The sequence below is a fragment of the Ascaphus truei genome, chromosome 1 (assembly GCF_040206685.1).
Source record: "Ascaphus truei isolate aAscTru1 chromosome 1, aAscTru1.hap1, whole genome shotgun sequence".
Taxonomy (NCBI): Eukaryota; Metazoa; Chordata; class Amphibia; order Anura; family Ascaphidae; genus Ascaphus; species Ascaphus truei.
The window spans coordinates 219,159,371-219,182,835 of NC_134483.1; the positions used below are offsets into that span (position 1 = coordinate 219,159,371).

The following is a 23,465-nucleotide window of genomic DNA, read 5'->3' on the forward strand; positions in this document are numbered from 1 at the left end:
TTGGTATAATATTATATTTGTCATTATTGTTAGGAATTAAGTTTGAGCTTAGGCAGAAAAAAAAATGAATTTCTATATTCACATTGTCATTATTGTGACAACATTTGAATAAACACATGGTTATTTGCCTGATGTTATCCAGATCCACAACCGATTTGTCTGCACTGCTAGACACTAATAGTCAGGTTACTACTGGATAACCAAGTCTAGTCATGTTTCTTGCTGTATTCATGCATGGACCTGCACAGAGAAATATTTTACAATCAAATTCTCACACGGCTCAGGTTTTTCATTGTTTCAAAACTGTCATTTTATTTCACAACACTAGCCTTGAGGGAAGATCACTGAAGATTTGAAGGTATTGGGTGGGTAATAAACATTAATATTATATTTCTGCACAATAACAATTGAGTTCCACTGCAACAGACTCATTGATGGTTCTGATACATAAAAAAAAAATGAAACAAAGATATTATTGTATAAGTTTAAAGGGCACATGAGCTCAGCCGCTGAGCAGACTGTCACGGTTTGCAGTTTGCTGTTGGATGGGTGCTGTTTGCCTCTGGCAGAGCAAGGGTGATGTGGGTTTGCAAAAGAAGTGCCCTTTAAATAGTGGTGTTAATGTGCTTGAATGCATGAGAGTAATATTTGAAATGAAGCTGCAAAGATTTATATTCAAAAGATCCCTTATTCTTCAACCTATTCTTTCCTCACCCGCTGGCTACACATTCCTTTGCAAACCTATTGCTGGCTTCTTCGGCACAGAAAAAGTGAACATTTAAGCTTGCTAATGAGAATGAAAAAAAAAAAATAGTGATATGCTTTTCCTTGCATCATCACTCTGATAAAATGAACTGGATTCGTAACAGGTTTAGATCTGGTGTTACCTTTTAAAGAACCATCAACAGAGATCTTTTTAGCTGGAACTGCGTACAGACCTTTCGCAAGCTCTTCTTGTGTTCAGAAGAGAAGAGACCAGCGAGGCTTCAAGTGCTCCGTACACAATATGAAGAACTCTCGTGTTACAGTAGTTCGTTAAATTGTATCCCTAGCCGCAATGAAGCATAATTCTCAAGGACAAATAAAGATAATAGACATGTCTTTTTCTGAACCAAGACAGCTACAAGAACTCTATACTAAGGATGATGGCACATGGAGATAGGGAGCAGCATACTTTAATAGAATAGCATAAATTTAAGCATAAATGCTTAAAAAATGTCTCTCCGTTTCTGGTTATGTTGCATACAGTAAGTACTGTATAGCGTGAGGGTTTAAAAAAAAACAAACCCATAAACAAATGGTTCCAAGTCCCATTTTATAATGCTTTCCTACAAACCATCTGCAGCAGCACTACTTTTTGCAACACTCCAATTAATATCATGCGTTCTGAAAATACAGTATCTACATTATTTTCTCTGTAAGCACAAGGGGATAATGCCAGAAAAAACGTAAAGGAACCGTGGAGCAAGCGTGAATATTTTGGTTCTGCACTATTGAAAGAATTCATAATGTACCCTTACTTTCTCCGAATTCAACTAGATAGGCAATTACACTCTCGGCATTCTCCACAATGATCTCCCTTGGCTAATGTTGCTAGTCTAAGTGGAGATAAGCCATATAATTTTACAGGAAGCAGCCCATTGATTCCTTTAGCAAACACAGCTTGGCAATCCATCTTCAATAGCAAATAATGAGATGGCAGAGGTGCAGTGGAGGAACCCTTCTTTAACACATCACGTAAGGGAATCCAGCTGGGCTTGGATAGTCTCGAGCTATTAAAAAAAAAAAAAAAAGTCGAGAAAGATTTCACATACTGCATAAATGTTATTTACACACAAACAGAACAGCGTCTTGAAGCTGTGCATATTCAATTTTTATTTGTGTAGGGCTATTAAAAAAAAGCAACGGAATCTCAGAATATCTTTTTCATAGAAAGCAATTTAAATTTGAAGCTTGAATGAATATTCAAGATTTCAGAGAATTGAACACCTGTTTTTTTTGGAGTAGCAAATTACTATTTCATCAGAAGCTAAACTGAAGAACGCTGGGAGAGATCTCATAATGGCACTATACAGGAGGCTGAGCCATAATCCAAAGGGGGTTTTCTGTTTTGATTGTGCTTAATTTTCTATGCATGGTGAGCTAAATTGAGGTTCTGTCTAAAGATGAAAATTAAAGGGGCAATCTCTCCCAAACAGTGTCCCCCCCTTACTAAAGACCCCCCCCAACCAGCTGAGAACACCAGAATCGAATAGTATGCATTTATTCTGCAACAATTACTTCCCACGAGTTGAAAAAATCTAAAGATTAAAAGCAGATATTTACAGTATTCTACATCACTTGTGGGGGAGAGAGAGCACACTTTATAAAGAACACAGGACAAGATCCACGAAGCTCCGGTAACTCAGAGCTCATAACTTACAAACTCATGGACTTACAACACCTCCCAAAACGCGCCTTTCTACAACAGGTGGAGAGATACCTGTGAAAACATTGGAACTACCTGGGAAATACGTGAACTTAAAGTGGCAGGAAAGGGGGAACTGAAGAGCACACAGAGAGCCCCTAATAGTGTAAAACCTTTGAATATACAATAAGATGATTGCAAGTGAAGTGGCAAACGGAACAATTATCAGAAGTCATCTTTGAAAAAGCATGTGAGAGAAGTCAGTGGGTTACCCCAGCGGGATGGATCGGCGGTGGCGGTGGTCATTCTCCTGCACAGTGTCCCGCTGCACGCGGCCTGTATTCTTGAAGCATTATGGTTCTGTGAACAGATGGCGTCGGTCCGTCTCGCTGGGGTAACCCATTGACTTCTCTCACATGCCTTTTAAAAGATTATTTCTGGTAATTGTTCAATTTGCCACTTCTACATCTCTCTTCTACAGAATCCCTTTGGATCACAGGAGATTGAGCCACCTGAAGACCTGACCTGCTGGGAGGGCTTGAGAGCACCCCGGATTTATGAAGCACGTTTGCGGTACCAGCGCATGTTAGTTTCTCTCTCTAATTTAAAAAGGCAAAGTATATTCAAAATGATTTAAATTAGCATATTTCTCTCTCTCTCCTCTCCAGCAAACCCCATATAACAGGGTCTGGATGGGCGTAACTCCACCTGGGGGTATGACTTGGCGACTGTAACATTAGGTCCCTGAATTAATGGACTTTAGTGGATAAATATGATGTTAGGAGAAATGCCTATTCTGCATCTCATTACAATTAACTGCACTTATAGATAACAACATGCAGTTTCCGGGAGAAAACATGCCTGAACTTTACGTTATTAGCCTTTGAAGATTTGTGGTGAGTTTTAACATCAAGTTTCAGGTGCAGGGACCCCTGCTTCTGGAGATACAGACCTGCATAGTAGGTGCCAGCAGCCACTGCGGCTGAGTTAGCTCTGCTTTCAATTGTAAAGCTCCTGTGTCAGGAAGGCGGCCAATAGGATCCAAATGAAGTCACAGCTTCCGCTTAGCCCCAAGAGCGGGGAACTTTGAACAGCGGCCATTACATGATCCTTGGTAGCCAAGCTACCGGCACCTACTATGGAGGTATCTCCGGAAGCAGGGGGGCTCGGAGATTAAATTCATGGGGTTCAGCTCCAGAGACCCCCTGCTTCAATGCTGGGTAAATAAATACATAAAAGAGTATGCATTGCAGTTTTAAGTCGGTCAACGGTGCTTTGTGGATCTGGACCATACTGTAGTAGGAGTCCCTGGCAGTTACAAGTTGCTATGACATCCCAACTCAACAACACAACACAATATATTGAAGAACAGTTGTCTTTTATAAAGCAACTATATAAAGACATACCCCAGTTTAAGGACACTCACTTTAAGTACACTCACGAGTAAGGACATATCGCCCAATAAGCAAATGGCAGCTCGCGCATGCGCCTGTCAGCACGTCCTGAACAGCAATACCGGCTCCCTACCTGTACCGAAGCTGTGCGCAAGCAGGGAGACTATAGAGCCCGTTACAAATGCGTTATTTACATCAGTTATGCACGTATATGATGTTTGCAGTACAGTACATGCATCGATAAGTGGGAAAAAGGTAGTGCTTCATTTTAAGTACATTTCCCCTTTACATGCATGCTCCGGTCCTATTGCGTACGTTAATGCTGGGTATGCCTGTATTTCGTTTTCTTCACTTAACACTTTCAGTGACAGGGAATCCTGAAAAGTCAGTTTCGTGGGCACTGAATGTGTGCCAAGTTGTATTTACATTAGCAATTTCACAGAAGTGGCCATGTACAGTAAGTAATACCGAGCACTGCCATCTCAAACAATGACACTGAAAGTAAAAGCTAATGCTATTAGCAACACTGCTTTTGAGGAGATTTGAGACAACAAGCCACAGTTGTGTTATTAATCCCCTCACCAGCACAGTTAAACAGATGTGCTTTGCACTTGCAGAATTCACAGTTGAAAGCGAGAATAGGCCAAGAGTTCACAAGGCAAAAAAAAAAGCCAAACGCACTTTTGTGAACAATACACACCTTGTTATAGAACTCCAACAGCTCCGCGTGGTTAAATTCCACAAACACTTTCTCCAGATTCTAAGGGAATGAAAAGAAAACAGGTTTACCACAAAAAAAAATAAAAAAATGCATTAAAGTGTGGCGCGTTCAATGTCAGGAGTACGATTTCCTAGCCATTTTGCTGCCGCAGGCTCAATGCATTGCAGCGGAGTTATAATATTAAACAAGCTTATAGCCTGTGCTCACTGGAATGTTCAAAAACAGCCATTTCCTTTCCTTTCCTTCTCAATACCAGTTTGATGTTATTCTTTCAACGTATTATACAGCTACCAGTAGTAGCAGTAGCATAAAGCAGTAGGTACAATACAAATGTAGTCAAATACACACGCTAAACCAGATACAGTGACACGGGGCACATTGAATCTGTGCTTCCTATCTTCTCAGTGAGTGACTGGAACAGGGAAATAAGACGTACACATTTTTTTAAAAAGGTTCAGAGACAGCGTTTACATTTTCTCAAGCCGAGAAGACACTATGATACTGTAGGTTAAAATGTGATTCTGTGTCATTTTCAGTTCCATTTAGCAGTTGAACAGGGAGTTCTGCATACAGCAATAAACATTGAATCTCAGAAAAAAAAACGCTCCCCTCATTTCCTTGGAGATTACAACGACCCGATTAATATGTGGTGATAGAAATCAGAGAGCAGGAACATTCCACTTCATTATTTTTACTACAAACCCTGGGTTACATAACCATTTATGACACTAAAACTAATTAAATGCACTCCATTTTTTGCTACTGATTGGGAAATGCTCCATGGACTCTGGCAGAAAAAGCTTGTTCCAATTCTGCGCCAACGTCATTGAAGTGAAGTGGCTAAGCAAATGAAACTAACTCCCTTATTCAATAAGGGGATGTGAGAAGAGTAATACACAAGGAACAATGCGTTAACTTCCATTCAGCGGAATGTACAGTATGTTAAGGCCTCATTAACTGCATTACCCAGCTTCTCATTATAATTAGTACGGCAAGTGGGTAATGGGGGCCCAAAGAGACACTGTATTAATACATAACAGACACATTACAAAGTATCCATGACGTGAATACGCACGGTTTTAGGTTGAGAGGTTGGTATATTTTGCAGTGTAAGTGGCATGTGAGACAATGTATATACAGGCAGTCCTCGTTTTACAACGCTTCGCTTTACAACGAATGGCTTATCCAATGCTATGCAATGCATACCTATGTTCATTTTTACAACGCCAAAATGGCTTATCCAACGCTCTTATAACGCTTTGCAAAGTTGTTTATGTGTATATAATATATATATGATATAATATTATACTATATAATATATTATATTATTATATTTTATGTTATATTATATATATAATACAGTATATACACTATATAATTTATGTGTGTGCTGCCTATCTTATTGCCTGCATAAAATATTTTGTGTATTTTAGCATTAAAAATGCCTTCAGGAACGGAACCTTTCATTTAAACAGTGTTCCTATGGGAAAACGTGTTTCGCTTTAAGACGTTTCGCAATCCAACGCCATTACGCCTGTAAATACTATTTGACTCGGGCTGAGCTACTGCATCAACCATTCACGTTACCACATAGACAGCTACAGTATGGATAAAGAATTGGTTTTTCTTTTTTAAACCAAATTGAAAGAGGACTTTGTGTCCAAAAAAATCTATTTCTCGGGGCGTGGCCAGGACTCAGAGCTGAGCAGACGTGGGTCCGCTCGGCTCCTCAGCCAAAGCCGAAAATCGAAGGGAAAAAACTATCCTAAAACACCCGCAAATCGACGCAGCGAGAGGAGGATTGTGCACCAGCCTGGCAATTCAGCTCCTGGGCTCCCCGGAGACCGGATTGCGGCTCGGTGAGCTGCGGGAGCACAAACCCAACCGAGCCGGACACTGATCGGGCCTCCAGCCACACAGTTACACTCATGATACACTTAACCCACCCAAAGCAAACTGGTGGCCGGACGGCCCCCCACCCCCTCTCCTACTTGCAAGGGGAATAAACTTATAACTCACAGAGGGCCCCCACCTTACAAGAAAGAGGCAGAAGCAGTCAAAGCTACAAGGAGGGTCCCGCAGGGAGTACCAGCAAGACAGCCTCTACCAACACAAGTGAACAGCTAGAGACAGATAGCAGTACCTCTCAAACTAAAATTAAAATACACCTGCTGCCTATGGGGACGATGCAGCCACCCAAAAGTAAGGGATGTATACTCAGAGGTCTGCATAGATCAAGATAAAATGGTGTCTTGAGGCCCACGCTCCGAAAAATACCCGAGCCTCCTTCTAAGCTTATGTCCGCAAACTAACCTTATCTAATTATCTCACAAAATTGTCCCATCTACCATGGCCTCCAAAACTCCCAAAGGCACCAAAAAGAAAAAAAATCAGAGCGAACTATGAGATTACTTTAAAAAACATGGCCGACCAGCCGCACAAAAAGCAGGTCTGGAAGACCCCCCCTCATCGGAACACTCAGGCTCTGACGCAGGGGTGGAGATTGAAAATCTCTCCACGAAGATGAACTTGCTCGCCTTCTACAATAGAATAGAATTTCTATTGCAGAGGGCAGTAAAAGACCTAAAGGACGAAATATCCTCTCTTGGAGAACGTACCAGCTCCCTAGAGTCAAAGGTTGATGAGACGATCACCCGTCAACCTCAAATGGACGTTCAACTCAGAGAGGTGAAGACCCAGCTTAAAGAGGTCAAGGATAGACAGGAAGACACAGAGAATAGAGACCGACATAATAATCTCAGGATCAGGGGGATCCCGGAATCAGAGACGGGTTTCAGAGATTTATAGGCAAGTGGCTAACGGCAGCTCTTCCAGAATTCATAGAAGAGTCTCTCACCCTGGATAGATGCCACAGAGCCCTGAGAATGAGACCCCAACCAGGTGACAAGCCAAGAGATATGGTGCTAAGATTCCACTACTTTAAAACAAAGGAGGCTTTCAACTCAGCCACAAGAGGTTCCAGGGATCTCAAGTTTCAAAATATACCATTGTAGGTGTATGCAGATCTGGCTCCATCCTCTCTAGCCAAAAAAAGAAGTCTGCGGGAGGTAACAGCAAGATTAAGAGACTGCAATGTCAAGTACAGATGGACGATCCCATTTGGTCTCACGGTGATTAGAAACGGGAGGCCTCAAACTCTCAGGAACACGGAGGATGGCGAAGCTTTTCTCAACCATCTGGGTTTGGGAGCATCCCCTCCAAGCACTGCTGCGGAAAAAGGAGGTCCCTCCACTCTGGTCTCCTTGTGGTCAACAATCCCCATGAGAGGATCTCCCCGCCAAGATCCCCCGGCGAAACAACCACCGGTCGAGAAGACCAACGTTTGAGATGTTTAACGGCCCCAATTTCTATTAGGAGGTACTACCCTTTTCCCTCTACCTTTCCAGGCTATAACCCAGACCTGTTCCAAATGTTACTTCCTTTTTCCTTCAATAACTGAGAGCCAGGGAGGGTCCGCTGGCCAGACCCCCCCTCAGACGGAGAAAAGCAGGTTTGGATTTTCGATGCCAAAGGAATTCATTCTGAGCTATCAAAAGGGTCCGGTATATTCGGATGACTCGATGGACTTTCTAAAGGTCTAATCATTACGTTAATGACTGTCAGTAGTATCGACGCGATACCAGTCGGTCCGAAGTAACAAGAATAAGTGTTAAAACAACGGACATGGCACTATACTATTATGTTCTAAAGGTTAAGTTTAAATATAATGTTACACGATTATGTTCTAAAGGTTAAAAATATATACTTAACACTCTACTATAGGGTTCTAAAGGTTACGGGTACAATAGGAGGTTACAATGTGGTTTACGCGTATTGTTGATGTTGTACACGATAAGGTTTTTTTTATATAATAGACCCAAGGAGGTCTCGGGGTGAGAGCGAGGGCCGAAACATCTGCAGAGTCCTGACCGCCACCCCCAAAAATATGTCTGTGTCCATGGAGATACAGTTGCCCTTGTTTTTTTATGTGGTTTCCCCTTACCACAGATTTTGTACCCAAGGGCAGTTGGGCATGTGGAGTGTCTCTCCAGAGACACATCCCTGCTCGTCCTTTTTTCTTTTTAATTATGGTTTGTTAAGTTTTTCGTTTTTAGGTTCCTCCCCTCCCTTTTTTTCTTTTCTTTTTTTTCTCCCCTGTCCTTTGTCCCAGAGCAGCTAACTGGTGAGGAACACAACAGAAGTTTGATTGAAAAGTCTATCTGGATATGCCTGTCAGCGCCGCTAACCTTGCTGTACAATGTCTGTTAAGGTAATTTCGCTCAATGTAAAAGGTTTCAACTGCCCTAAAAAAAGAAAAATGGCAATGACGGATCTCAGGAGGAGGGAGGCAGACATCCTCCTTCTTCAGGAGCCCATTTTAGATCCCCAAATAACCCAAAATACCTGGATAGACAATATAGAGAGGTTTTTTTCTCCTCTGCGATGGCCAAAAGAAGGGGGGTGGCAATATTATTCCACAACCGGGTTGCCTTCACACAGAAGTCTATGAAAGTGGACAGGGATGGCAGATATAGAATTTTAGTAGGTGAGCTGTATGGAAGGGAAGTGACCATAGCTACAGTCTATGCCCCAAATGAGAATAGCGTTGACTTCCTAAATTCGTTTTTTACTACCCTGGGTACATGGGCGAAAGGCCAAATTATTCTAGGAGGAGATTTCAACCTGGCACTAGATCCGGCCCTTGATAGATCTTCTACTTCTAAACCCGGCTCTCAGAATTACAGATCCCAGGAGATCAAGGCCCTTAAACGAGGTTTACTCTCACTGAATCTGATTGATATATGGAGAGAGATGAACCCACAGGCCAGAGATTTTACTTTCTATTCTCCCCCCCACCAAACATACTCACATATCGATTATATTTTTCTAAACGCAGGACTGATCCCTCAGGTCTCCGACTCAAATTTTCACAATATAACCTGGTCAGATCATGCCTGAATATTAGAATACCAAAGGGAGCTTGGAGACTGAATGAATCCCTTCTCAAGGTCCCAGAGGTTTTCCAGGCGGTCACCAGAGAACTTAAGGCTTTTTTTCAGGTTAATGAGGGAAGTGTGTCATCGCTGGCAACAATGTGGGAGGCTCACAAAGCTACAATCAGGGGTTTTCTTATCTCCGTTGCATCAGGTAGGAAGAGGGCCCGACAGTTGAAAATTGACTCTATTCAATATAAGATTAATGCTCTCTCAAAACTCCACAAAAACAATCAGTCCCCAGAGACGCTGTTATCCCTAAGGGAAGCTAGAGCAGAGCTTAGTATGTTTCTAACCGCAAGAGCAGAACAATCTCTCAACTGGTCAAAAAGAAAATTCTATGAAAAAGCTAATAAAGCAGACTCCCTCCTAGCAGCTAAACTACGAAACAGGCACCCCTCTTACACCATTCACTCAATTAGATTGCAATCGGGTTCTCTAATCTCAAACTGAAAAACAATCGTTAAAGAATTCCAAGACTACTACTCTAAATTATATAATGGCAAAAAAGTTTTACACAATGCCCAATCTAGACCAAAAATAGCTAGTTATCTTCAGTCAGCTAATCTACCCTCTCTGTCTGAGGCCCAACAAAGAGATCTAAACCAAGTAATAACATTAGATGAAATTAAACTAGTAATCAGGAATTTAAAAGCTTCAAAAGCACCGGGCCCAGATGGGTTTTCCAATTTTTACTATAAAAAATGCTGTGACACTCTCGCCCCCCACCTCCTTAGGCTATTCAACACAATTATAACAGACGATGTCTTTCCAACAAACATGCTGCAAGCCTCGATCTCTCTTATTTATAAGGAAGGGAAGATCCGTCAGCATGTGGAAGCTACCGTCCAATATCTTTAATTAACTCTGATATTAAAATTTTCTCCAAGATTCTGGCCAATAGGTTAGTAAAGATTCTCCCTTCATTGGTCCATGCCGATCAGGTGGGGTTTATTCCAGGCAGACAGGCTGCAGATAATATTAGGCGGATTATAGATCTCACGGCATGGGCAAAACAGAAAGGTGAATATACTATGCTGCTCAGCCTGGACGCCGAGAAGGCTTTTGACCGTATAGATTGGATATATATGGAGGAAACACTGAAGATTTTGGGCTTTTCAGGAATATTTCTTAAAGCAGTTATGGCCCTCTACACCAATCCAACCGCAATAATAAAAAGCCAGGGCTTCACCTCCTCCCAATTTCAGATAAAGAGCGGCACGAGACAGGGATGCCCACTTTCCCCACTTATTTTTTCCCTCTGCATAGAACCACTGGCGGCTCACATACGCCAAAATCCTAACATCTCAGGCCTACAGGTAGGAGACCAGGTATATAAATTGGCCCTCTTTGCGGACGATATCATTTTAACGATATCAAAACCTTTAACATCCTTGCCAAATTTATTCAGCGAACTTTCCATGTTCAATAAACTTTCAGGATTCAAAATAAACAATAGCAAGTCTGAGGCACATAATATTAATCTAAAACAGGAGACAGTTAAGCTAATCAAATCAAATTTTGATTTCAAATGGCAGCATTTATCTCTGAAGTATCTGGGAGTTTTTCTGACAAAGGATTATGATTCACTCTATCAGGCTAATTACCCTAAAATATTGAAAATATTAAAAGCTGAATTAGCAACCTGGACTAGGTTTAATATATCTTGGCTTGGGCGAGTTCAATCAGTGAAGATGAATTTACTGCCTAGATTGCTTTATCTGTTTCGGACCCTTTCTATACCTGTTATAATATCAGATATAACCAAACTCCAGTCCTTGATCTCCAAATTCATTTGGAATAACAAAAGGCCCCTTAACCGTAAACTGCTAATCAGGCCCACTGGGGCTGGTGGAATGGCACTCCCCTGTCTCCTCTCATATTATAGGGCGGCCCAAGCAAGTCAGTGGGTAGCGTGGCACGCGGATCAGTCACTTATTAGATGGGTCGCCTTGGAGACACATCTATTATACCCTACTCCAATAGAAAATATTCTATGGTTACCCAACCGGAAAGGTCTTTTGGAGCAGCCGATCTTGCCATCGATCACACACTCCCTCAAACTGTGGGACAGACTTAAATTTAAATATAAGCTCAGTAACCCAGACTCCCTTATGACTTCATTTTTCGGAAATAGGGATTTTATCCCGGGACTACCTAGACATTCCTTTAGGTTATGGAGGCAGGCAAACATTTGTAGATTTTTTGATATTAGCCATGATCACAAGGTGACGCAATTTGAGGAGCTGGTTAATAAAAAAGGGATCCCACCAGGAGAAATCTTTCGCTACCTTCAATTAAAAGCCTTTTTTGCCAAAGTTAAACCCACAAGCCCTGTCTCCCGATTCGAAAGACTGTGTCTGGAAGCCGACTCACAAGAGAGGCTGGTATCGACACTATACGGCCAATTTGCCTTACCGGTCGAAGACCAAATTAAACTCAAATTTATGGAAAAATGGGAAGCTGAGCTAGGTGAGGAGTTGGAGGAGGAGGAATAGGAGGATATTTTCGAAGTGGTAGCCAAAAGCTCAATCTGTTCAACCATTCGGGAAAATGCATATAAAGTACATGCATAAAGTACAAGTAAATGCATACACGTTGGTACTATACGCCAGGAAATATTTCTAAATATGTACCAGGTTACACCCCTATATGTCCTAAGGCAGGCCTGCACAACATACGGCCTCTCTGTGCGGCCCGCGATGACTCCGGCCTGGCGCCAGTTAATTAAAAAAAAAAAAAAAAGTTAAAAAAAGGTTAAAAAAAATGGCGGCGATCGCCGCCTACCCCCTCCCCCCCCGAGTTTTGCAGTGCGCGAGTCGGTGGCGGTGCGCGGGGGCAGCAGCATGAGGAGGATGCGGCAGCCGTGAGTATTTTTTCTTCTTCAATAGCTGGATGCCGGGGGGCGGGGCTTAGAGTAGAAGGGATTGGTTGGAGGTCATAGCATGCCGGGGGCGGGTCTTAGTACTGGGGAGAGTAAGTGCTGAGCTAAGGTGTGTGTGTGTGTGTGTGTGTGTGTGTGTGTGTGTGTGTGTGTGTGTGTGTGTGTGTGTGTGTGTGTGTGTGTGTGTGTGTGTGTGTGTGTGTGTGTGTGTGTGTGTGTGTGTGTGTGTGTGTGTGTGTAACGCGCTGCTGCAGGTGGGGGTTGAGTGAAAAACGGGCTGCTGCAGGGGGGGTGGGAGTGAAAAACGGGCTGCTGCAGGGGGGGGTGGAGTGAAAAACGGGCTGCTGCAGGGGGGTGGGAGTGAAAAACGGGCTGCTGCAGTGGGGGGGTGGGAGTGAAAAACGGGCTGCTGCAGGGGGGTGGTAGTGAAAAACGGGCTGCTGCAGGGGGGGGGGGTGGGAGTGAAAAACGGGCTGCTGCAGGGGGGGGGGGGTGGGAGTGAAAAACGGGCTGCTGCAGGGGGGGGGGGTGGGAGTGAAAAACGGGCTGCTGCAGGGGGGGGGGTGGGAGTAAAAAACGGGCTGCTGCAGGGGGGGGGTGGGAGTTAAAAACGGGCTGCTGCAGGGGGGGGTGGGAGTGAAAAACGGGCTGCTGCAGGGGGGGGGTGGGAGTGAAAAACGGGCTGCTGCAGGGGGGGGGGTGGGAGTGAAAAACGGGCTGCTGCAGGGGTGGGGGGTGGGAGTGAAAAACGGGCTGCTGCAGGGGGGGGTGGGAGTGAAAAACGGGCTGCTGCAGGGGGGGGTGAGAGTGAAAAACGGGCTGCTGCAGGGGGGGGGGTTTAAAAAACGGGCTCCTGCAGGGGTGGGGGTGTGGGTATAAAAAACAGGCTGCTGCAGGGGTGGGGGGTGGGTGTAAAAAACGGGCTGCTGCAGGGGTGGGGGTGTAAAACGGGCTGCTGTTGGGGGGGGGGGCAAACGGGCTGCTGTGGGGTGGGGCAAACGGAGTGGTGTGGTGGGGGGAGAAGGGATGGGGGAGAAGGGGTGTGGGGAGAAGGGGTGTGGGGAGAAGGGAGAGAGGAAGCAGAAGGGAGAGAGGAGGCAGAAGGGAGAAAGGAGGCAGAAGGGGGAGAAGGGAGAGAGAGGGGGGGAGAAGGGAGAGAGGGGGGCGAAGGGAGAGGGGGGGCGAAGGGAAAGAGGGGGGGCAGAAGGGAGAGGGGGGGCAGAAGGGAGAGAGGGGGGCAGAAGGGAGAGAGAGAGGGGGGGAGAAGGGAGAGAGGGGGGGCAGAAGGAAGAGAGGGGGGCAGAAGGGAGAGAGAGGGGGGAGAAGGGAGAGAGAGGGGGGAGAAGGGAGAGAGAGGGGGGGAGAAGGGAGAGAGAGGGGGGGAGAAGGGAGAGAGAGTGGGGCAGAAGGGAGAGAGGGGGGCAGAAGGGAGAGAGAGAGGGGGGGAGAAGGGAGAGAGGGGGGGCAGAAGGAAGAGAGGGGGGCAGAAGGGAGAGAGAGGGGGGAGAAGGGAGAGAGAGGGGGGAGAAGGGAGAGAGAGGGGGGAGAAGGGAGAGAGAGGGGGGGAGAAGGGAGAGAGAGTGGGGCAGAAGGGACAGAGAGGGAGAAGGGAGAGAGAGGGGGAGAAGGGAGAGAGAGGGGGGGAGAAGGGAGAGAGAGGGGGAGAAGGGAGAGAGATGGGGGGGAGAAGGGAGAGAGAGGATGGGTGAAGGGAGAGGCAGGGGGAAGGTGATGGGTGATGGGAGGTGCAGGGGGGTGATTGGAGGTGCAAGGGGGGTGATTTGAGGTGCATGGGGGGTGATTTGAGGTGCAAGGGGGTGATTGGAGGTGCATGGGGGGTGATTTGAGGTGTATGGGGGTTGATTTGTGGTGCATGGGGGGTGATTTGAGGTGCAAGGGGGTGATTTGAGGTGCAAGGGGGAGAGTGATGTGAGGTGCAAGGGGGGAGAGTGATGTGAGGTGCAAGGGGGAGAGTGATGTGAGGTGCAAGCGGGGAGAGCGATGTGTGGTGCAAGGGGGGAGAGGGATGTGAGGTGCAGGGGGGGTGATGTGTGTGCTGTGCAGGGGGGTATTGTGTGTTTGATGTGGAGGGGGAATATTATGTGTGTGGGTGAGGTGGAGAGATGGGGGTATGAGAGATAGATGGGGAGTATCGCAAAGGTTGATAGTGAGGGGTTCTGGGGGAGATATGAGGATGATGATGATGAAGGGTGCTGGGGGAGATATGAGGATGATGATGAGGGGTGCTGGGGGAGATATGATGGTGATGATAATGATTTTACCCGTGCGGCCCGATTTTTTTTTCCTTGGAACAGTTCGGCCCTTCTCACTTTACGAGTTGTGCAGGCCTGTCCTAAGGGTTGTGTGAGGTGGCGTCTTTTCTACATATGTGGTGGTCATGTCCTTATAAGCTCTTTGGTCTCAAGTGAGTTCCTGGAACAGCCAGATTTTGGGCAGGGATATCCCCCTAGACCCTTGGCTGTTTTTATTAAACAAATCACTCCAAGACGGAGAATAAACTAATAACCCACATTATCACCGCGGCAAGGTGTGCCCTGGCAGGTTTTTGGAAACAGGACAAACTCCCATCATTACCGCAAATTAGAAATAAGGTTTGGTTCATATGTACAATGGAAAAGCTCACAAGCTTTTTGAACGATACATATGATAAGTTTCAAAAGGTATGGCTACCCTGGATACTGTTTATAGAAAACCGAAATGTATCCCAAAATTCCCTGAGCCTATAATACTATAAGTTTTTTGCTTCTTCAAATTCAGGTGATAACTCCGGCTGGTACCCCCGGTATGCGTTTAAAAGTTATATTTATTTTAATTTAAGAATCCTATACCTCTCATTATCACGGCAGTTTTCCTAGGGGGGCTCTGAGATAAAGGTTGCCTCAGATATTTTTTATCTCTATATGCAATGTACTAGAAGATTATATACTTATAAGGAAATGTATTACTGTATGTAATTGTTTCTGCACCAAAGAGCTGTTCTCCCCTCTACCCCCCCCTTTTAATTTTGTACCCTTCCCCCCCTGATAACCTTCCCTATATTCAAGTTGTACTTCTGTATAATTTTGCAAAATATAATCAAAAATTTCAAGTTTAAAAAAAAAATATATATATATATAAAAATCTATTTCTCACGTATAACTGTTTCACCAACATTTTGTAAGACTGAGAAATTCAGACCCTGAAAAAAAGCACTTTTCTCCCTCATCTTTATAAATAAATTATTTCAAGGTGTGAATTTTTCCGTTTAGTGAAAGCTCACCAGTAAGGAAGAGCAGGTACAGTATGGTTGGACAACCAAACTGCAGCTGCATACAGTAGTTGCACAAAACAGCTGGCATTGCTTCCAGAAATATACAACCGTTCATGTGCATGAATATTGCGCTAACAATCATGCACAGCACAACTCAAGTCATGAATCAAAGTGACATCTCCCAGACGTCAACCTCTATTGTGCAAAGATGTATTGTTTCACTTAGTGCTTGTAGGAAGATCACACAATGGAGATAAAAAATAAAAAAAAGAGGTTGCAATCTGTGGCAGGTACCCTGGCACTGGAAGTGTTAATTAGCACACCTCTGCCTCTCTTTCTCTCTATCTTTCTTTCTCTCTCTACCTCTACCTCTATACATACACACACACACACACACACACACACACACACACACACACACACACACACACACACACACACACACACACACACATACATACATATATATGTGTATGTATCAGGTAGATCCCAACATGTGTCCATCTCAGGCTCTAACTCCAACCCCTTGGATATCACCTGTGGTGTCCCGCAAGGCTCTGTTCTGGGGCCCCTACTCTTCTCAGTGTTCATCAATGATCTTCCCACAGCTTGTAAGGAAGCCTCAATACACATGTATGCAGATGACACAATCCTATATGCACACAGCCATAGCCTCCCTGACCTTCAACATATACTTCAGTCTGACTTTTTCAGACTCGAAAACTGGATTTTCCAAAACAAACTGTTTTTAAGCACTGACAAGACTGTAACAATGGTATTTGGGACCAAGACTAAATTTTTAAAGCTTCCAGCGACTGAGCTCTAGATTAGAACCAACGCTAACACCACTCTAACCCCTGTCACTAGTTTTAAATACCTGGGCATATGGTTTGACTCCCACTTAACATTAGGGATGCACATTGATACCCTGACAACCAAGACCTATGCCAAACTAGGGGTACTTTGCAGGAACAAATCCTCCCTAAGTCTCCTGGTCAGAAAGTGTATCGCAAAGCAGATGCTAATGCCAATTATTGACTATGGAGACATAGTATATGGCTCGGCACCTCAAACCCACCTTAGCAAACTTGACACCCTCTACAATTCAATTTGTCGTTTTGTTCTCCAATGCAACTATAACACACATCACTGTGAAATGCTCAAAGAACTAGATTGGTCATCACTCGAGTCTAGGCGCAAAGTTCACCTTGACCAGGGAGGTTCCAGGCGGTTCCCCTCTCCCCCCGCCTTGTACCCACATGCAACGTACAAATAAAGACAGGAAACGGGAGCTGGAGGTAAAATGGCCGCGGCTATTTATTTATACAGAAAACCTAATGGGGTAAATGCACTCCCTGCCAGAGTGTGCTCCTTTGACAGGAGGGGGAGGGGACGGTCAGCCGGCCCTCGAACCGCTGACCTCGTGTCCCCTACGCGAGCGGGCTCTCGAGGTCCTGGATAACTGACCTTGCCCACTCGTACTCCCCCCGGGCTCAAACGGCCCAGCTCCCAGTCTGGCAAGAACAAGCACCCACCCCAAGAGCCGCCGCGACAAAGGCAAAACTGGTCAATGACCCCTCATGTTCGAAACCTCGTCCTTTCACTCAGCACAGTATCAGCTGTTCGTGCTGTAACGGAACAAAGAACCATTAACACGGCATACAATGCATATGTCCACATTCCTGGGAATACCCTGCCCTGCTCAACCTTCTGCTGCCGTTCATTCCATGATTGCAATCACTAACTAAGGGGATGGGTGGGTGGGAAATCGTCTGGCGGGCAGCCAAAGAGGATGTGCTGCCCGCCAGCCTGGCCTTAAGTAGGCCTTCCTGGAACTCCTCCCCTGTCCTGGGGAGGGAGGTGTGGGGGCGGGCCAGCGAGGGGAAGGCCGGACCCCCCCCCCCCGGTCATGAAGCCCCCCCGCCTATGGCTAGGGGGGCCGCTTGACCAGGGAGGTTCCAGGCGGTTCCCCTCTCCCCCCGCCTTGTACCCACATGCAACGTACAAATAAAGACAGGAAACGGGAGCTGGAGGTAAAATGGCCGTGGCTATTTATTTATACAGAAAACCTAATGGGGTAAATGCACTCCCTGCCAGAGTGTGCTCCTTTGACAGGAGGGGGAGGGGACGGTCAGCCGGCCCTCGAACCGCTGACCTCGTGTCCCCTACGCGAGCGGGCTCTCGAGGTCCTGGATAACTGACCTTGCCCACTCGTACTCCCCCCGGGCTCAAACGGCCCAGCTCCCAGTCTGGCAAGAACAAGCACCCACCCCCCAAGAGCCGCCACCGACGGGTCTATTTAACCCCCCTTAAACTAGGCCCGTACCGCCAACCCTCCAGACCCTCTCGAAGCCCTCCCGGAAACTCAAATAAGTCTACCCCGCCTGGCATGCCTAGCAGCGGGACCGATGCTCCTCTACCGGCCCAGCCTGTCCTCTCCATTCCACCTGGGGCTGCCAATCGCGCCTGGGGCAGTAGTTACTCAACTTGCCATGCTTTTTAAAGATGCCCTGAGAATCGCTTTTTTCGCTGCACTATCCCTCACCCGGTCCCGGACATACCCACCTCCGGAGCCGCAGGCCGCCTTTGCCCAGCGCTATCTGGGATTTCGCCTTTTTTACTGCTGCAGGCTTCTTACCCGCCCTCAGTGACCCCTAGGGAATCGACCCTGGCAGTGGACTGGGCCACGCCTCTTCCCTTGCTCGCTCTGTGTCGCCCACTGCAAGCCTTGACGCATCTCCTCGATACCGCCCTAAACGCGACTCCTTACCATTACCCGATACGCCATATGCCGTACCTTCCACGGCGTGTCTCCATCAACCGCCTGCTGGGGCTGTTCCACCATCTGTGCAGTGCGTGATGCTGCCGGGTGGGTCAGCTACCGCGCCCCTGACCCCGGCCGTGGCTGAAGAATTGAAAGACACCGGGGTCCGGCTGATGGCTGTTGGTACTGGAATGGGATTCGCGGTGCCAGTGACCCCGGCTGTGGCCATCTGTGGCTTCCCGTGAGGAAGAGACCTGGGCTGCGACTTGGTTCGCCCTTCACCCGATGCCGGCTCCACGTAGTCGAACCCTGCTGGGTTCTCTGCTCTACGAAACACATTGGCACCAACCGCGGTTGCGGTTGGCCGTCTTTGTCTCCTTGGCCCTGCCGACTCTGCAGGCGAAATCCTGACAGTGACACCGCCCGCGTCAGCAACGGGCGGCCGTGTGGCGTGCCGTGACGCCCTGTTTTGCGTCACGGTGGCTGGAAGTCGCCGCCCCTCCTTGGCGGGCCGACCTGCGCGCCGATCCGCCGTGTCCTGCGTCCCAGCGGTCGAAGTCCTCCCCACCATCGCTGAGGCCCGACCAGGCCGCTGTGACGCCCTGCCTCGCGGTACCGTGACCGAGGGCTGCCGCCCTGCGTGCGGTTGCTGAACTTCGCCTGCCGCCTTGCACTGCAGCACCCTCCGCGCTCCCTTCCTGTGGAGCGCGGCTTCTCTGCCTGCCGCCTGTCTAGCGCGCAATGCTGCCTGAGGACTGTCGCCTGACGCGTTGTGCTGCAGCGCCCTCCGCTTTGACGCCCTGCCTCACGGTACCGTGACCGAGGGCTGCCGCCCTGCGTGCGGTTGCTGAACTTCGCCTGCCGCCTTGCACTGCAGCACCCTCCGCGCTCCCTTCCTGTGGAGCGCGGCTTCTCTACATGCCGCCTGTCTAGCGCGCAATGCTGCCTGAGGACTGTCGCCTGACGCGTTGTGCTGCAGCGCCCTCTGCTTCCCCTTCCCGCGGGGAGCAGCCTTAGTGCCACGTGCTGGTTTCGCAGAGAACGCCTGCAGCCACCGATCCAACCATGCCTCGTCATGGTTTTCCGCCTCGACTTGAAGAAGGCGTAACTGCTCTGCCATTGCTGCCATGCAGCCCGCTTCCCGTATGCCTGTCCAAAACTTTCGCGCGACGGGGCACCGGCCCGTCCCTACCCGGCCCTGCTTGCACGGGTCGCGACTATTGCCTGCCCCAGGATTAGCAACCCAGGGCCTCACGCGCTGTGACCGCGTGCCTTCGCCAGCCCCTCTCCCCGCACAGCAAACCGTACGCACCCGCGCGCATTTCCGTGTGCCCATATACACCCGCGCGCATTTCCGTGTGCCCATATACACCCGCGCGCATTTCCGTGTGCCCATACACACCCGCGCGCACCCATATAAACCCGCGCGCACCTGCGTGTGCCCTGCTACGCACGCACCCTGCGTGTGCCCGTATACACAGACGCGCGCATTTCCGTGTGCCCATATACACACACGCGCATTTCCGTGTGCCCATATACACACACGCGCGCATTTCCGTGTGCCCATATACACACGCGCGCATTTCCATGTGCCCATATACACACGCGCGCATTCCCGTGTGCCCATATACACACGCGCGCATTCCCGTGTGCCCATATACACGCGCGCATTTCCGTGAGCCCATATACACACGCGCGCATTTCCGTGAGCCCATATACACACGCGCGCATTTCCGTGAGCCCATATACACGCGCGCATTTCCGTGAGCCCATACACACGCGCGCATTTCCGTGAGCCCATATACACGCGCGCATTTACGTGTTCCCATATACACGCGCACATCTACGTGTGCCCGTATACACACGCGCGCATCTACGTGTGCCCATATACACACGCGCGCATCTACGTGTGCCCACATACACACGCGCACATCTACGTGTGCCCATATACACACGCGCGCATCTACGTGTCCATATACACGCGCGCATTTACGCGTGTCCATATACACGCACGCATTTACGCATGTCCATATACACGCGCGCATCTACGTATGCCCATATACACGCACGCATTTACGTGCACCCCTATACCCATGCGCGCATTTACGTGCACCCCTATACCCACGCGCGCATTTACGTGTGGTATTTATCATCTAATAATTACTACAGTATATTTATATAGTTTATAATGTCACTAGATAAAGAGCTCTACTGACATCTACGTGTGCCCATACACACGCGCGCATCCACGTGTGCTCATACACACGCGCGCATCCACGCGTGCTCATACACACGTGCGCCCATACGCACTCGCGCACATCTACGTGTGGCCATACATACCCGCACGCATCTACGTGTGCCACGCACGCAAGCGCACATCTACGTGTGCCCCTATACACCCGCACACGTCTACGTGTGCCCCTACACATATAAACATCCACATGTGCCTACATACATACTTCTGATGTGCCTACACGTATATCGCAGAGAACAACGCATGCAACCACCGATCCAACCATGCCTCGTCATGGTTTTCCGCCTCGACTTGAAGAAGGCGTAACTGCTCTGCCATTGATGCCATGCAGCCCGCTTCCCGTATGCCTGTCCAAAATTTTTGCGCGACGGGGCACCGGCCCGTCCCTACCCGTCCCTGCTTGCACGGGTCGCGACTATTGCCTGCCCCAGGATTAGCAACCCAGGGCCTCACGCGCTGTGACCGCTTGCCTCCGCCAGCCCCTCTCCCCGCACAGCAAACCGTACGCACCCGCGCGCATTTCCGTGTGCCCATATACACCCGCGCGCATTTCCGTGTGCCCATACACACCCGCGCGCACCCATATACATCCACGCGCACCCATATAAACCCGCGCGCACCTGCGTGTGCCCCTCTACCCACGCACGTGCGCGCCCTGCGTGTGCCCGTATACACACGCGCGCGCATTTCCGTGTGCCCATATACACACGCGCGCATTTCCGTGTGCCCATATACACGCGAGCATTTCCGTGAACCCATATACACGCGCGCATCTACGTGTTCCCATATACTCGCGCGCATCTACGTGTGCCCACATACACACGCGCGCGCCTCCACGTGTGCCCATATACACACGCGCGCGCATCTACGTGTGCCCACATACACGCGCGCATCTACGCGTGTCCATATACACGCGCGCATTTACGCGTGTCCACATACACGCGCGCATTTACGCGTGTCCATACACACGCGCGCATTTACGCGTGTCCATACACACGCGCGCATTTACGCGTACCCATACACGCGCGCATTTACGCATGTCCACATACACACGCGCATTTACGCATGTCCACATACACGCGCGCATTTACATGCACCCCTATACCCACGCGCGCATTTACGTGTGGTATTTATCATCTAATAATTACTACAGTATATTTATATAGTTTATAATGTCACTAGATAAAGAGCTCTACTGACATCTACGAGTGCCCATACACTCGCGCGCATTTACGTGTGCCCATACACACGCGCGCATCCACGTGTGCCCCTACACACGCGCGCATCCACGCGTGCTCATACACGCGTGCATCTGCCTACGTGTGCCCATACGCACTCGCGCACCTCTACGTGTGGCCATACATACCCGCACGCATCTACGTGTGCCCACACACGCAAGCGCACATCTACGTGTGCCCCTATACACCCGCACACTTCTACGTGTGCCCCTACACATATAAACATCCACATGTGCCTACATACATACTTCTGATGTGCCTACACGTATATCCATATATCCAACTACCTGTGCCCACACACCTATCCCCCACACATGCGCCTCCGCACACACGCCTCCCCATGCGCCCATCCATGAATTAATTGGGGAATTCAGATAAAGTAACCAAGCATAAATGCTAAACATTGCGATTCCCATTAACAAGTATTTATCATCTAATAATTACCACAATATATCTATATAGTCTATAATGTCCCTAGATAAAGAGCTCTATTGACATTATATAATTCTCTGCACCGTCTGAGACCATAAGTGGGGGGGACACGTCGCCAGTCAGACCGCGCTCCCTCCTATGCAAATCTTATGCCAGCCTTTCTGTCCCAACTTCGCCATACCCCCACCCCGCACGGGCGGGCAACTGCTACCCCCGCACGGGATACCTGAAGGAAGCGGCCGCTGGGAGCAGTCAAGCATCCACTTGCCATCGCTCCCAGCGCCTCAGCGTGTGTCCCCCCGCCGAACTACAGTATATTTATATAGCTTATAGTATACATGCCTACATACACGTACACCGATTTACCTGTACCCATGTACACATATATACGTACCCGTATACACATATATATACCCGCACACACATACCTGCACATAATCGCCCCGAGCGCATCAGCGTGTGTCCCCGCGCCGAAACTTTAACTGCGGGGGCAGACCGTGAAGCGCCAACCTTGGCCGCCCCCTCTTTGCGCTTACCCCCGGCCTAGGGCCGCAACCACTAAGAGCGGCTGCACTAGCCTATACATGCGTATATCTCCACTTACGTATACGTGCATACCCATATACACATGTACATACACACCCACATACCTGCACATAACACCCATAAATACCTATACGTACATCCACATATATACCCACGCACATATACATATATATATATACCCATACCACACACATATATATATATACACCCATACCACACATATATATATATATACACCCCCATACCACACATACATATATATACACCCCCATACCACACATACATATACATATATATACATATACATATACATATATATATACACACACATATCACACCCATATATACCCATACAACGTTATTTATTTATTATAGATTTTTCCCGGCCGGCCCCCCCTGTCCAGCCCACCTCACGCATACATTTTAACGACCCCACAAGTGTGGGGGAAGGGGGGGGGGGCGCTGGAGCAGCCGCCTCTCCAGCCGCATGGCTGACCGGTCCACCCCAACCCCCGTGCCCCGAGACCACTAACGAAAGGGGGGAGGGGTAGGAGGGGCCT

The 23,465-nt window shown here is 48.1% G+C and overlaps 1 protein-coding gene across 3 annotated transcripts in view; it reads right to left on the minus strand.

Annotated features, from left to right (window-relative positions):
- Positions 1 to 285: 285 nt before the first annotated feature.
- The window catches only part of COMMD10 (COMM domain containing 10), a 339,457-nt gene continuing 316,277 nt past the window's right edge, over positions 286 to 23,465 (minus strand). For all 3 annotated transcript variants that reach the window (XM_075601260.1, XM_075601221.1, XM_075601231.1), the window contains 2 exons: positions 4,502 to 4,561; positions 286 to 1,772 (listed from right to left, as the gene is read on the minus strand). In XM_075601260.1, coding sequence (XP_075457375.1) covers positions 1,734 to 1,772; positions 4,502 to 4,561 — 99 coding nt within the window. In that variant the 3' untranslated portion in view covers positions 286 to 1,733. The remainder of the gene's footprint in view (positions 1,773 to 4,501; positions 4,562 to 23,465) is intronic.